Here is a 15,530-nt window from a genome sequence, read left to right on the forward strand (position 1 = left end):
ATTGCCAGCGGAATCTTGAACTGGATCTTCACATAGATATTTCAGTAATACTCATAGTTATCTTCAGATTCCCATGCAGCCATTTCACAGACTGCTGCATTAAGGTAAACTACTTCTGTGAGAAATTTTAGTTCAGTGAGCAGAATGCTAAGCACATTGTCCAGTGCCTCTTGAATTTGCACTGATGGAGCATATGGACTTAAAAACACAACAGTAATTCTTTTCACAGAAAATAATATCCACCCTGTAATCCCTGAAATAAAGCAATTTAAGACTGTTATGACTGGGGTCACAGCACAGGCAACTGGACGTGAGGAAATCATGTTTTTCTTCTCAGATAATAGTTTGGCTGCACACTTAATTGAAGTCATTTTTCACTCATATTTACCAAGCATCCAGAACATTTCACTCATATTTACCAAGCATCCACATATTTACCAAGTGTGAAAGGAAAGCAGAAAAGGAACGAAAATAGCTGATTGTGCTGACTGTATCATATTCCCAAAATACAAAAGCTTTGTGTAACAACATGTCAACCTCTCTGCTAATTGGCCTCTGCTTTTCATAAACAAGAAGTAAATCCAAGAAACAGGAAAAAGATCACAAAACGGAAATGATGAGATTGAGACTAGTGTTTTAAGAGTCTGCTGAGGGATGATTTTGTCTGAACTTAAACTTGGAGTTAAATTAAATTCAGACACAGCTTTACCTAAAATAAATTAACCCTCCAGGTGCATCATTGCTTAACAGCAGCTGGGGAGCCCTCTCCATTTGCTAGAACCAGGAGAAGCTGTGAAGAGGTTTGAGTCAAGTTAGGATTTTCAGCGTAAGAGGCAAATGCCCTAGATCTCCACTGAGCAGGTAATCTCTGTGTAACCTCCAGGTGATCTTACAACAGCATGCTTTTGCTGTCATTTCTGTCTGAGACTGCTCCTCTGCCCAGTATTTTCTTTTACTTTTTCCTTGCTGAAGGGCATCCTGAGACACTACGTCTGTATTCTCTGCTGAGGTAAAGATGCCAAGAAGTTCAGATCAGGAAAGGATTTCCTACTATAGTACGTATCCTATTTTTAATTAATCTTTCACAACTTAGTAGTGTAGATGAGTAAAAGAGAGAGACTTTGTAAATTAAATTAAAGGCTTAAATTGCAGCTATTAATAGCAGAGAATGAACTGAATGCAGTTGCTATTTACACTCAGTGTGGTAGGAGTGAGGAGAGGCAGTTAATGCTGAGTTTTGCTGCTCTTCAGGAGGGCAAGCAGCCAGAAGCTCTTTTGGGAAATAGACTGCCAATGCTGTCCAAACAAATAATGAAGCTCTGTTGGTATCTTCTGGAGTGTTGTTTAGAAGTAAATCAAATATTTAGCAATTTAATGGTTTCCTTATGGAAATAAGTGACTCCAGTGGTTCAGTTTGGAAATGTCTGAACAGGAAGTAACTTACCAATATTTTCTCAATATTTAGTTATCAGTAGTGGTCTCTTGGGAAGCCCTGAGAGATTGGAAGAGCCTGGGAATCTACTGAACCACCCTGCTCACACAGGGTCAGACTGGTTGTCAGTCTGCAATTATTAATCACCTCTGGTTTACTGCTCTCAGCCTGACAGTGATAAAAGCAATGAGCATCCCCAGTAGCCTAGATGCAAAGAGTGCTCGGGCGCAGCAGGAGAGGGACAGCCCCACCAGGGCTGGCAGCCAGGAACTGAGGGTAACAGCAGGGCTGGTGCCTCACCTGGAGAAGTGGCAAGCAAAGTGTGGCAGGCTGATCATTGTAACCAGGGCTAGTGACAGCCCAGCATGACTCAAACAGCCTGGGATTTTGGTTTGAGCTGAAATAGGGATCCCAGGCCCATGGGCAGGGTGTGCAGTTTAGGGGCTGGGTCAGGATGCCCAGGTCAATTAAGGCTATCAGTGCACTGGGGGCCCTGACAGGGAATGCAGGTATAAGCACTGTGTAGGGTGTTCGTAGTGCAAAAAAGCACAAAGATTCACCTCACAGTGCTCTTGGGTGAAAAGGAAAGAGGAGAGGAGCTGTGATCTCCAGTTTTTGATGGAGGCAGATTGTCAAGATTGATCTGAGCTACTTAGACTCTGGCAACTCTGCCTCTCTGTTAAACAGAGGTATCTAATACTTCCAGTGTGGTGATTTCAGGATCACTAAATTAAAAACAACAAAAAAGTTTCATCTGGCTGTTAGTCTGAAGAGTAAACATGCAAAACTGAGGTATATGTCATCAAACAACCAGAGTAAGCATCAAACTTGTGCAATTAAAACACAAGATGCAAAATATTTAAATAGGTTCATTTCACTGCATGCTTGAATGATAAAGTGACAATGGAAGCTTGCATTTCTGTTAGGAGTCAGAAATCACGTGAAAACAAGATTTTAAAAAGACATAGAGAAAATGTGAATTAAAAGAAGAAATTACCTCTCTCACACAGATGCACTGTTTTAAATACACAAATGTAACATAGGTGCACTCTCAGTTATTCATGTTGATGGCAGGGTGCCATAATCTGAATAAAGCAAAACTATAACCAAGACAAGAAACAAGAGAGTGCATTCACCTTTGAAAAGCACAGCAGTCTCTAGGTTCTTCAGAGAAAGACACAGCACTAAGTGGCAACAGGAAATGGGAACTGAGCTGGGCTGCCCTCGCGCTGCATCACGCGTTTCTGCAGTAGAACACTGCATTGGAAGATAGGACCAGACATAATCCATGACCAAGACTAATGAAGAATTTACTGCATATTTTTTTCTTTAAAGGCTGTAATCTCTTCTATGTTAGCTACTTGAAGCTGTGTTAAGACCATTACTTTTTTTTATTCACCCCAAGTTGCCATTACAGTTAGTGTAGGGTGAAGTGTTAGAATTTTCATCCCTCATACACATATTGCAGCCTCTAGCTGACAAACTTTTTCTTTTCTTCATTCCACAACATGAGAAGTCTCCAAATCTGTATGTCCCTGCATACATGATGCAAACTCATATTGTTTCCCTTGATTTCAAACGACTGCTGAGGAAAGTATTACCTCAGGTTCAAGTCCTGAACACATTAAAGCCAATGACAATCCCAGTCTGTCAGAGTAGGATCAAATATTGAACACTTTGGAATCAATGAGAATTGTCACTCACCTCTTTCTAGAATTTTATTATAATCTTTTTTAATTGAAAAAGACAATCAAAGTTTGAATGTATTTCATTATTAGCCAATCATGCCTTGGGGTTTCTTCTAGAAACTTTAACAGAGTCAGCACATAACTCTGATCTCCTGGAACTTGAGAGAAAAGCTTTTCTGGAGAAGTAAAATCTATCCAGGCAGAAGATGGATACTTGTTAATTAGGACACTAGTGTTACTTTAACTTACAGAAATGCAATGCTAGGCATGAAATATCACTGAGTGCAAAAGCTCATTACTGATGGAAAAATCTGCATAAACATTGCTATATAGAAACCTTGCTTAAAAATAGGGCTTTTCAACATCTGCAAAGATCTGCGTTTCCTGTAAGAGCAAGCACACACCAGTGCTATCAAGCAAGCTATTTGTTAAAATTCATCAAGAGATAAATAATAAATAAGAAAGACATTAATTCATCAATGTGGAGTAAAAATACAGAGCAGGTGGTGGCTTCCTGTGCTCCAGGCAGGTAGCACTAGTTACATTTTCCGACAAAGTAGAACACTCAAGGAGGATCAAAGGCATCGTATCTCATTTTCCCTTAGTTTTAATTGTGAACAAGGGTTTTGAATTTCTGTCATGTGCAGTGGCAGGAACAAGTAGAAAACAGAAATGACTGAGAAAGAATTGGCATTTTAATATAAAAATATTCAAATTAATTTGTAGTAAGAATTTGGCAAATCTTGGTGCATTTTTAAGTGTGACTGCCTGTTGGAATAGCTGTGTGTCCTCTCTAACTGAAAAGATAACCAAGAACTGAAATCCTTTGGTGAGAATGGCTTTCAGCAGAGGCCAAGCTACTCATGGGCTTTAAAAAGGATTCTTTCCATTGATTACTGAAAAGTGCTGTACCTAGGACAGGAGAAGACAAAGGAGGGAGGGTGGGAAAGGGAGGGAAGAGGCATGGAGAGGGAGAGGGAAAGGGAGATTGTCCATGGTTTCTAGTACATGAACAAGAGTGGTAGCTCTTTCTACCCCTACATCTGCTTACAATAGAGAGCAAACATAATTTCAGAAATGTTCATAAGTTTAAGAATGCTTTAAAGAAAATATTTATGTCTGGGTGTTCAAAAGTATCTGGACATCTATCTGTCATTTGGGAATCTGTCTCACTTATTTTAATGTGAATTAGAGTACTCTGAGGATTTCTAGTCACTTAACCACTCTTCATTTTCTGTATTTTCCCAGAAATTATATTTCCATAAAACATTAGCTTGCACTATTGATTTTCACTCAAGCCTGATTCCAAAAGTCGTAACTCAGAGTTTGTATTTCTATGAATTAATCCATCTGAATTCATTTCACATGATGACATTTGAATTTAAGTTCAGAGGTGAATCACACTCAGAATGTCCCTTTTAAGAACGGCAGCTCCTACTCAGCTGAGCTGTTCTCCAGACGGACTCAAGTCAAACCTACTTTATTGGCTGGGATCCTGATTCTGCAAGAATACACTGTTGTAATTTTAACTGCAATAATAATCTCAATGAAGTACTGAAGGAGCTGGCAAAAGCCTCATTACAGTCATTCTGTGTACTCACTTGGTTCAAGTTTTTTATATTTTTCATCCCCGCTGACACTGAAAAGTACTGATGCAACTCCAGATTTCTCTCCCAGCTTGCATGTTTTTTTTACTGACATTGCTACTTGAGGTGCAGGCACAAAATTCTTACAGTTTAGATTTTGTCTAAATTGTCATTTAAGTTTGAAAGGTCAGGTTCTCAGCTGAGTGTGTGTGCATGCACATGTATCTTAAACTGATCAGATGTGAATTTATTAATGAAAATTAAATGAAGCTTCTAGATGCCTCGTGCAGAGTATCCTCATAGGAAAAATAAATTCTCTGGTAAGCAAGAAACTAGAGTAACCTCAGGTTCCTCTGAAACACTCCTTATGGTGTTCTTTGGACTTTTTATTCACACTCAACTAAGTTCTGCCACTTCAGTTCATCACAATGGTTACATAAGCCTTTATTACAAAGACCCTAATTTTTAATAGAGTAAAATGCATTACCTGGATCTATAGTATTATCCGTGTTTCTCTGACTTCGGCTTGCCAGGCTCATAGTGATGTTTGCTGTCCCTTTTTTTGCTAGGGTCGGTTTCTTTATAACTGGTTTTGCCTGTTTCTGAAATCTGGTGATGTTGTTCATTGCACTTGCCACCAATATATCAACATGCTGGGTTAAATTTTTTAAGATAGTTCCTGCTTTTATTTCAAGCACAGATTCAATGAGCTCTTTGAGGCCCCTCTGCAGCAGGGGGATATCTGGCTGAGCAAGTTTAATGAGCATAGGTATACTCGCATTCACTTTTTGGATGCTGCTGTTGGTATCCTGACACAGCCCCCAGGCCTCGTGAGCAGTCTTGTTCAGAAGCAGAATGCTGTTTGAGAAGCGGATCGACTTGGCTTCCAGTGCCTTGATCCTGGAACTCAGTGTCTGGAGCTGAAGTGAGACCACTTGTTCTTTCTCTGTTGAGGCAGCTTTGGTTTTTTTCAGTGAGACACAGTTGTTTGCCAAAAACTTGGAAATTTTTGACTCCACACTCAGAAGGCGAACCTCATGGTCCCTTGATTCTTCCACAGAGTCAAATAGTTTTTCTTCCAGGCGACTGATATCTTGTTGTTGATTGTCCACTTTTGATGATGTTTCATTCAAAATATAAAAAAATCTTCTGAAATTGTGGAGGATAGTTTTGTCAGAGTTCTCATATGGAAGATCAGAAAGTGATGGAACTACTTGTGAAGTGAATTCATCCTTCTTAGCAATGAGCAGTGCCTGGAGCGATTCATTCAACCGTTGGAACTGGGGAATGAATGCCAGCAGGTTGTCCAGTTTCTCAGCTCTACCACAGCAGACTTCAGTTTCATTTCTTAGAGCATGTAGCCTATCTTTCAGTACATAGTTATCTAGAATAGAATCAATAGCGCTGTTTATTACGATCATGGTCTTGTTTAATCCATCTTCTATTTCCATGGAGCATTCATTAATACGACTCTCAAACAGTTCCTGATAAGCCTGAGATTCATTTTTAAGTCCTTCCTGAGTTTTGAAAAGCTCCTTAATTGCAGAATTCATTCCATTAACGACAGTTGTGAGGTTTTCAAGCTTCTCTTTGATTGCTTCAGCTTGGATTTGTTGTTCATACTCTGAAGTCAGACTAAAAGGTACCCCTTGTTCAATCAAGGGTTGCAAGATCTCCATATCATAGCACAAATCATTAATTTGTTCATTCATTTTGTCCATCTTATTGTCTAATGGAAGGATCAGATCAGAGAGACTTTTGTTTAGGACAAGCACATTCTCTTGGGTTGCTCCCAGTTGTGTTTGGAAATCCCTTCTGCTCTCTGACATCATGTCATCACAGACGCTCAGAACAGAGTCTTTCTGCATTTCCAGTGCAACACTGAGATTGCTGATCTTGCTATCCTGGACTCTTAAGTCATCATAGATCTGCAGCACCATCATGCCTTGTTTCTTTACTTTCTCATGCAGCGTGAACATGTACTCTGTAACATTGTACTCTGTGACTTTATCTGCTGAAGGGATGTCTTCGCTTGAAGACTGTTCAGCTGATAACAGTTGTTCATGAGCATCTTTCATCTCAGTAAGAGTCCTATTTAAAGACTCATAATAAATGACACTTCTTGACTGTTGATACTTCAAGTTCTCTTCCAAGGATTTCTGCTTATCCTGTAAAGCTTTCATAGGCTTGTCACAATTGAAGGTCATTTCCTCTTTCATCTGCACCATATGACTCTTTAGCTCCAGAATGTCAAGCTTTGTTGGCTCACTGTCTTTCTCCTGAGCAACTTTTTGTTGGGTTTCATTCAGATGCTTGACTAATTCTTTTGTATTTTCAAGATCATCTGACAAACTAGACACAGTCTTGAAAATCTGAGCCATGGTCTCTTGCATTTCACCTTGAAATACTTTAAACTGTTCTCTGACAATGTCTTTGACTAGATCATTAATACTTCTGGATTTTAGACCTTTGGGGAAAAGGAGAAATATGGAGACAATCAAGCCATTTGTGTTAGCAACATCTAAGTTTTTTTTTCCAAAATGTGAACAAAAACAGTGCTGTACAAAAGTGAAACACACACATCCTCACCCCAATTTACCCACACGTAGAGCAAAATTTAGGGCTGAGGAATGTAAAGGACAGCTAATAGTGTTTGAAGACTCATCCCTGTTTCTACTGAAATCAATAGGAGTTTTGCTATTATTCTGAAAGGGGAAGCTCAGACTGTGTATATGGTGTCAACTTTGATGTCCTAGCTAAGCCATTTCTGAGTACTGAAATGAGGAGATCTATGCTTTTGTGGCTTGCTCATAAGAAAATGTGTCCATTCTCCACTGGGAAAATAAGGAAAAAACACCTGCTTTATCAACATTATGGTCAAGAAGTAGTGAAAGCAGAGATTATTACCTTCCTATCATATTGTATGTGGTAAGTGATCATACAAGACACTACAGTGAGAAAGAAGCAAAATAAAAATAACAGCTTTATTGAATGTCTGAAGTTAGTAATGTGACAACTGCTGCAAAAGGCAATTTAAAGGTATAAACCTTTAGTTAGTCTGGCATACTACAACTCTTTAAATAGTTCCTAGGAATACTGATCCTGAAAAGCAGTAGGCAGAGGTGAATGTGCAAGAGTCCTGCTCCTGTGAATAACATCAAAATATGTCTCCTGTATAGCCCTAGGTGGGTTAAGACAGTCATAAAACAGTGTTCATCTGGAGTGCTGCATAACAGATTTGAATTAATTAGAGCAGTAGTTCTGCTCTGGTGTGAGATTAGAAGGAATTTTAAAATTTGTTCAAAGGTAGCCCCTATGCACAGCTAAAGCACAGGAGCGTTCTTTGCACGTTTTCTCTGAACTCTATGAACACTTGCAGCCAGCTTGTGATATAATGGTTAAAAACTTCAACCTCTACAATGCCTGGGTGACCATTGGTTCTCTGAATAAAATCCTATTGATAAAGGCAGAAATTCTTCTGTTGCCTTCCTCTGTTCTCCTCTCGATTACTTCTATAGACTGGATTTTATTGCTTCATCTCTAAAATAGCAAGGCACGTTCTGAAACCTGATTTGAAAGTACATTTCTCAGCAAGAGCAGAAAAATGGCAGAAAATCAGATCCATGAAATGCAATGCAACTTTGGGCTCCAGAGGTGCAAAGGATTCAAAATAAAAGTGGTTTTGTTCAGCAAGCTAGGGAGAAGTACAGTACTTTTTCCATTCAGGAGATCCATTTGGATTGTGCATGTGTTTCTAGCTGGTAACAGAGATAAAGTAGTTGATAATATTTGCTTTTTATGAACTATTAATGAGTCTCAGTCTTCATTATGTGAGGTAAAATGGACAGTAAACACTTCTGATGCTTAGGGGAGAAATCTGTCACTTGTTCGTATGGTGGGTTTTTTTTAAGGCAGGAGTAACAAGTTTACTAGCCTAGAAAAGAGCCGCTTCAGAAATATAGCATGAAGTTTCCTAAGCAATAAACTCAATTACTGTCAACTCTGGTCAGAGATGTAACAGCAATTTTTACACAAAGTATAAAAAACAACAAAGTGATAATACTGAGATTGGCTTTATTATTTTACTGTTTTACTACCTGAACAGCAAGTAAATGACTGGACCAATGTATAGATGTGAATGTGCACACTTAGACACAGAGCTTCAGTGAAGGAAAACCAGGAAGATAGGATACCTGAGAATGAGGATGTCCTGGCAACTGAGAGAAGGAACCAAGATATGAATGCAGAGTAAAATAACTGACATGTAGAGAAATAATTGTAACTGATTATTTGGTCAGATTACTTTATGATGCAGAAAAATGTTCTGTGCTTTAAGAGACTCAATGAGCTATGAATGTAAGTTTAATGGCTGTGGAAAGAAACAAGGTTACTCTACACCTTCTGTGAGGAATTAATTAAATTTCTTTATCTCAGCAACAAATCTTGATAACAGACCATCCTGCCGTGAGAGGTCTTCCACAGGATCTATACTTTCTGTGACAGTCAAGAAACTGCCAGCTTGTTCTCTCTCATTCCTACTCTAGTTAAATTGCAGGATCGGCTGCGATTTTCAAATGTTCTTGTTATCAAGGGAGTGGAACCTGATAAAAGAGACAACTTTGGGTTTTTTCTGCCTTACTTGCTGGCTAGGACAACTCGGTATGCAGTAAGCAAGTGTTATTCCGAAGTTCACCAGGGGCTGTGGGAGCATGTCTTTCCATAGAAAGACCTGACCCAGACTTGTGTTGTAGGTGACAACTGGGTATATTCTCAAGCTTGAGCTGAGAATACACACAGTACATTCATGGATGTAACTCCATCCCTGTTGCTCGTTTTGAAACAGAAAGGCCCAAACTACCTGTGAATGTTAAAGATCTCTTGCACTTTTTATGAGATTATAAATTTTAATTTTAACTCCCTGGCTGAAATCCAAAGTGGGTAATTACTTTGTGTCAACATATACTCCCTTTGCAGTTTCAATTATTTGAAGAATAATGTGCAAAATAAATGTATGTACACAGGAGACTGAGTTAAGGTTATACATCCAGCTGTAAATGACATTTCTGACTTGGAAGTCATTAACACTCCATTGTTGAGTTCATTTTTAAAGGAGTGTACATTTTAATAATGAAGAGGAAAGGAGTTTATAAAAAGGCTTGATGTGGAGTGAATGGAGGAAGAAAGAACAGCAAGAAGTAAGCAGAGTTTATTAAATTAAAGGCAGAACACCAAATTATTTTCTCTAAGTAAAAAGTAGGAACAGTCTCCTGAGTACTCAAAGCAATTTTAAAAATGCACAACAGGTTTTGCTAATCAAATTAGAGGAGCTTATTGGTTACTCCAGTAAGTGTTGCTCTGTATCAACAGATAACATGTTTGTGGGACCAGTCTATTTACAGATGAAACCAAAAAATAAAGACTTAGTAAACACTGTTGAATTGTTTGTTCACAGAAACAGACCTCACTCCTAACAAAACCAGATACAAAGCTGAGCAGCTATTAGAATATAGTGGCCCTTTGACATTATATATACAAGCCAACAGAAACACTAACCTTGTTCTCTCTCCCTTCCTCCCCTCATTCCTTCTGTTCACCTATGTACAAGCCAAGAATAACCTGTTTTGAAATGCTCAAAATTAGAGTCAAAGAAAGTAGTTGATAGCATCATTTTCATTAGAGCTACTTGATCAGGAGATAGATTGAGAACGTAAATCAAAAAAGGGCCAGCAACTGGAGATTTTGTCTAAGCAGGCAAAATATAGAGCATGGCAGATAATAACAATAAAGTCTTGAAACACATTCACAGAGAAGTGTTAAATAATGGGGTTTTTTTTGTACTCCACATTTTAATTAGGACTTGGACCCTTAAATATAGGGAGGGCATGGAGAAGCAGGAGCACAGGATTCAGCAAAATATCTCCTGGAATAGCATGAAAATAACAGCCAGAATGAGCGGAATATAAAAGAAAAGAATGAAGAGAAAGCAAAAGGGAAATGGGAAATATTCAAAGACAAATTAAATGTATGCCCAAGGGTCAAGAATGCCATCTAGCAATATGTGGAGAGGTGAAAGCGGGTCACTGCGCAAGAGATGGGATAAACGTGATCCAGGGTACAAGAGAGCCATCTAGCACGTGGCACGAGCAACTCAGGAGACAGGAGGACTGAAAGCACAAGTAATGGGACCACACTTGGGAAATTTAAGGCAACAGCACTTATTGTTCCATTTAGTTTTATATCATGTAAGGAGATCCAGTTCCCTCATTCTATTTTTAAACAATAGAATCCTTTGGATTCTAAAGTGTAATACAGTTTGGGGGCAATTCCTAAAAAAAAATGAGAAAAACATTGCATATCAAAGAAACGAAAGCTTCAGTCCCAATCTGTTTGTTAAGCACCATTTGTAGTTGGGTAACAAACAGATCTTGCTGTAGGATTCACAAAGAATGGGTGCATAAGGTCCACCCAACCTCCTGATCCCTGCCCATGTCTTTCTCATATATTAAATATGAGCATGTATGTTTATCGAAGGTAGCCTAATATGATCAGAGGCAAATTATCAGCAGGATGTTTGCCATGTTTAAATACAACCACAGAATTCTTTATACCTTTCCCCTGCATATGTGAATTATGTATTAAAGAATATTACTTGGACTTAGTAGCAAAGCAAATATTACCTCCTTTAACAGCTGTCGGATAAACAAAAAACAGAGATAAGAATATTTGCACAAGCTCTAAGTAAATGAAAATGCCTTGGTAGTGGCTTAATTTACCATGTAGACGATGTAGTACCCAAGAACATAAATTTTTTTTGTCACTATAAAAGACACCATGACAATTGTCAAAATAAACAAATCCCGTTATTATGAAATGAAACTAAAAAAGAATTCTCCCTATAAATGTTGAGCAATAGAACAGGACAGTCTATGAATGTTTTTAACATGTATTTTTTCCTAGCACCTTTAACTGGGTGAGTGATAACATTAATTTATTTTTCTTACCTTTTAGAAAAGACTGGAAGTCTCTGCCCTTATCTTCATTGATTTTGCCTTCCAGAGAAGAAAGCATCTTGCTCACATCATTCATCTCAGCAGCAATGTTGTCAACTTTCTTTTGTAGAAAAGTCAGTTTAATCTCCTGGCTGCTAATCTTCTCGTTCATTTTTTGTGTAAGTGCTTGGTCAGAGAACAAAATGAGAAGAAAAAAAAAAGTACTGTTAAAATCTTGCGGGGGGGTGGAGAAGAAAGAGTAATTGACTTGAGAGGCATTAGCTGAAAGTGGGGTGAAAAGTTTCTGAATTTTTAGTCTTGAGTGAATCATCTTGATTTTTCTCATGTATCATGTATTAGTGACATTCACCAGCACAGCAGTAACTAATTACTGAAGCATCTGTATCCATTATAAAGTATTTATAATTCTACAAGAGTATTTTGAATGGTTACCATATTTTAATCAGGATAATGCCATTCTTCCTACACCTAGCACCCTACAGGGTATTCTGTTAACTCTCATTTAGTGTATCTTCTTTAACACAATCACAAAGGCATTGATTTTTACTTACCATTTATAACATAGCTTCATGAATTTGCAAGGCTTGTGTCTGAAGGAATACATCATCTTTTCAGTGTTGGAGTCAAAATAAACACTTGTTCAACACAGCAGGAAGGTAGAAAAACAGCTAATAGATAAATGACTTTGGAATAATCATTAGTCCATCATTAAGAATAGATGCTCAACCTGTGAAGTCAAGTTTATTTTAAAACCTGTCCAAATTGTTCCTGGCCCTTCTGGTCTCTTCAGGTACAAAAAGGTCTAGTTGGATGCTTTTAAGTTAGGTAGTGGTGAAAAAGGCCTTGGTCTTGCAAATTGACACTCCACGTGACTTCAGCTAGCCATCTGAGTTTCACAGCTGACAGGAATTAGACTTAGTCTGGGATTTTCAGAAGATGCTGATAAAATTAAATTATCTAATTCCTGTATGCAAGGCTACAAAATCTCTTCAGCTCTTTAACAGTTCAGCCTAAATGGCCTACTTTATACACATGATATACTGCCCTACATGATCCAGGCTGTACTATGACTTAATAAACTGCTATGCAAGAGATTCTTTAGCACTACAAATACAAATACAAATATTTATTACTGTAAATTTACAATGGCATATTCCATCCCTGGAAACATTCAAGGCCAGGCTGGATGGGGCTCTGAGCAACCTGATCTCGTTGGAGATGTCCCTGCTCCTTGCAGGGGGCTTGGACTAGATGACCTTTGAAGGTCCCTTCCAACCCTAACCATTCTATGATTCTATGAATATTGCTATTGATCTTATGTCACTGTTCATTATGGCATCAGTGTCTATTCCCATGGCAGTAAACTGTTATAATCAGATATCATGTAGAAGCACAGGGGTATAAAGACTACAACCAAAAAACCCAAGTTATATGTAAAAGGGCATATTCTTCTGACTAGAATTTTATTCAAAATTCTAATATGTAAAAAAATGAATGTATCATATCTAACTCAATAGCATTTGGGGAAATTCAGAAAATTAACTAAATGCACCTGGTCAGCATGGATGAAGTGTGCCAACACCCATGAGAATGCTCACCTGTAGAGGCATGTTGGTTATAAAATTCATAATTGGTAAAGCCTAGTGAATAAGGCTGTCTTTTTTAGGTTAGGATGTTAGCGTCTCTAGCTGTTTATTTTGCCCATGGTGTCTACTTACATGGACACAAAATTGTCTTTATAAATCAACCACCTAATTTAGAGTGTGGCAATTCTCCCCATTGGTACTGTGGAGACAAGCTGTTGATGGACCTTCTTTGTCTGAATACTCCTCATTGTAATATTACTCTGTGATAGACAGGCAGGTCTGGATACTTCTGCTCCTGGTTGAACTGCTACTACGAGAAAGTGATTTGAATTCATTACTGGCTCATAAGTCACGCAAACTGATAACTAACCTGCAGGGCGCAACACTTTCTTCAGTTCAGTTTCTGTCAGTTCCTACTGAAGGGGGATGACAAGCTGCATAGATTAACCTGAAAGTGAGGTTTCTAGGTGGCATGGCTGCATAGTGGGAGCTGGAAACAGAATTTGAGTTGTACAATCCTGGCAGCCACAGATGGAGTGACAGACCAGGGCGGTCAGACCTGGCTCAAGGTTGTGTTTGCAGGGCTGGCAGCCAGAACGAGTATCTCTCCTTCTAAATTGACCCCATTTGATTTAAAAATAACTGAAAAGTGATTAACATAGAGCTCTGAGTTTCCAATTTCAGAGTTATTTTTCAAAGCAGAGTTCCTACTAAGAGAAGTGACATGTTTTAATGTTCTATTGATCAAGCTTATTTTCTCATATGGGTCCTGTCTGCCTTAGTAGACAACACCCTTCTCCCTCCAGCAGTGGGAAACTTGGTTGCTTATACAACATCACCAAGGGGCAACAGCCTTCTCCTTTCTAACTCTCATTTGGAAATATCTTTCTATATCTCCATGCCAAATTCAGTCTTTCCCTCTCCTGCCTATGCTCATTTTTCTATTTGTCTACTATGATTTAAAGTAAAACACATATATGGAGATAGGTACATACAGGCGTACTGTCTCCATAAAACCCTGTGGCAGTCTGGATGCTGACATCCTGTTCTTCCAGCATGCATGAATATCCCAGCACCAGAACAGTATATTGACATCTGCAACATATAGACCTGAGAACATAACTTGCCTTATTATTTGGTTCCATAATTTTTTTTTTGTGGATATAGGCCAACTGTGTGAGTAACAATAACACCATAGTGTATAACAGCTGATGAATACACAAAGAGCCAGTATAGACAGCCATACCTGAAACATCCATAGATTCAAAAGAAAAGGGAGGTAGCAAGAAAGTTCAAGGAACATGGCAACTTTACACCGTCTTTCACATCTTGTCCCTAGTCTGGGCTACTCACCATGTAAACTACAAGCTTATTTGACAGTATGTAGAGAATATTGCCAAATAACTGGCATAAAATTTGCCACCAAAAGTTAACGTGACAAATACAATCTCACTCCCTGCTGAAGAGTATACCACAAGCAGAGAGTAATTTTTTGAAACAACTTCCTTACTCTAGCAATTCCAAGCACAAATACAGGCTGGGTGGAGAATGGACTGAGAGCAGACCTGAGAAGAAGGACTTCGGGGTGCACAAGAAGCTCAACATCAGCTGTCAGTGTGCACTTGCAGCTCAGAAAGCCAACCGCATCCTGGGCTGCATCAAAAGAAGCGTGGCCAGGAGGTCAAGGGAGGGGATTCTCCCCCTCTACTCCACTCTCGTGAGACCCCACCTGCCATACTGCGTCCAGCTCTGGAGCCCTCAACATAAGAAGGATGTGGACCTGTTTGAGCAAGTCCAGAGGAGGGCCACAAAGATTATCAGAGGGCTGGAGCACCTCTCCTATGAGGACAGGCTGAGAGAGTTGGGGCTGTTCAGCCTGGAGAAGAGGAGGCTCTGGGGAGACCTGATAGCAGTCTTCCAGTACCTCAAGGGGGCCTACAGGAAAGATGGGGAGAGACTCTTCAGTAGGGCCTGTTGTAATAGGACAAGAGGTAATAGATTTAAAATAGAAGGAGGTAAATTCAGACTTGATATAAGGAAAAAATTTTTTACAATGAGGGTGGTGGAACACTGGCACAGGTTGCCCAGAGAGGTGGTGGATGCCCCATCCCTGGAAGCATTGAAGGCCAGGTTGGACGGGGCTCTGAGCAACCTGATCTGGTTGGAGATGTCCATGATCCTTGCAGGGGGCTTGGACTAGATGACCTTTAAAGGTCCCTTCCGACCCA

At 39.2% G+C, this 15,530-nt stretch overlaps 1 protein-coding gene across 1 annotated transcript in view; it reads right to left on the reverse strand.

Annotated features, from left to right (window-relative positions):
• MMRN1 (multimerin 1) overlaps window positions 1–15,530 on the reverse strand; it is a 47,381-nt gene that overhangs the window by 4,542 nt on the left and 27,309 nt on the right. Inside the window, exons 5-6 of the mRNA XM_086746880.1 lie at window positions 11,708–11,881; window positions 5,194–7,173 (exon numbers count right to left, since the gene is read on the reverse strand). Of these exons, the coding sequence (XP_086603006.1) occupies window positions 5,194–7,173; window positions 11,708–11,881 (2,154 nt within the window). The remainder of the gene's footprint in view (window positions 1–5,193; window positions 7,174–11,707; window positions 11,882–15,530) is intronic.

This window comes from Chlamydotis macqueenii, chromosome 4, assembly GCF_036417535.1.
Source record: "Chlamydotis macqueenii isolate bChlMac1 chromosome 4, bChlMac1.mat, whole genome shotgun sequence".
In the NCBI taxonomy this organism is placed as follows: Eukaryota; Metazoa; Chordata; class Aves; order Otidiformes; family Otididae; genus Chlamydotis; species Chlamydotis macqueenii.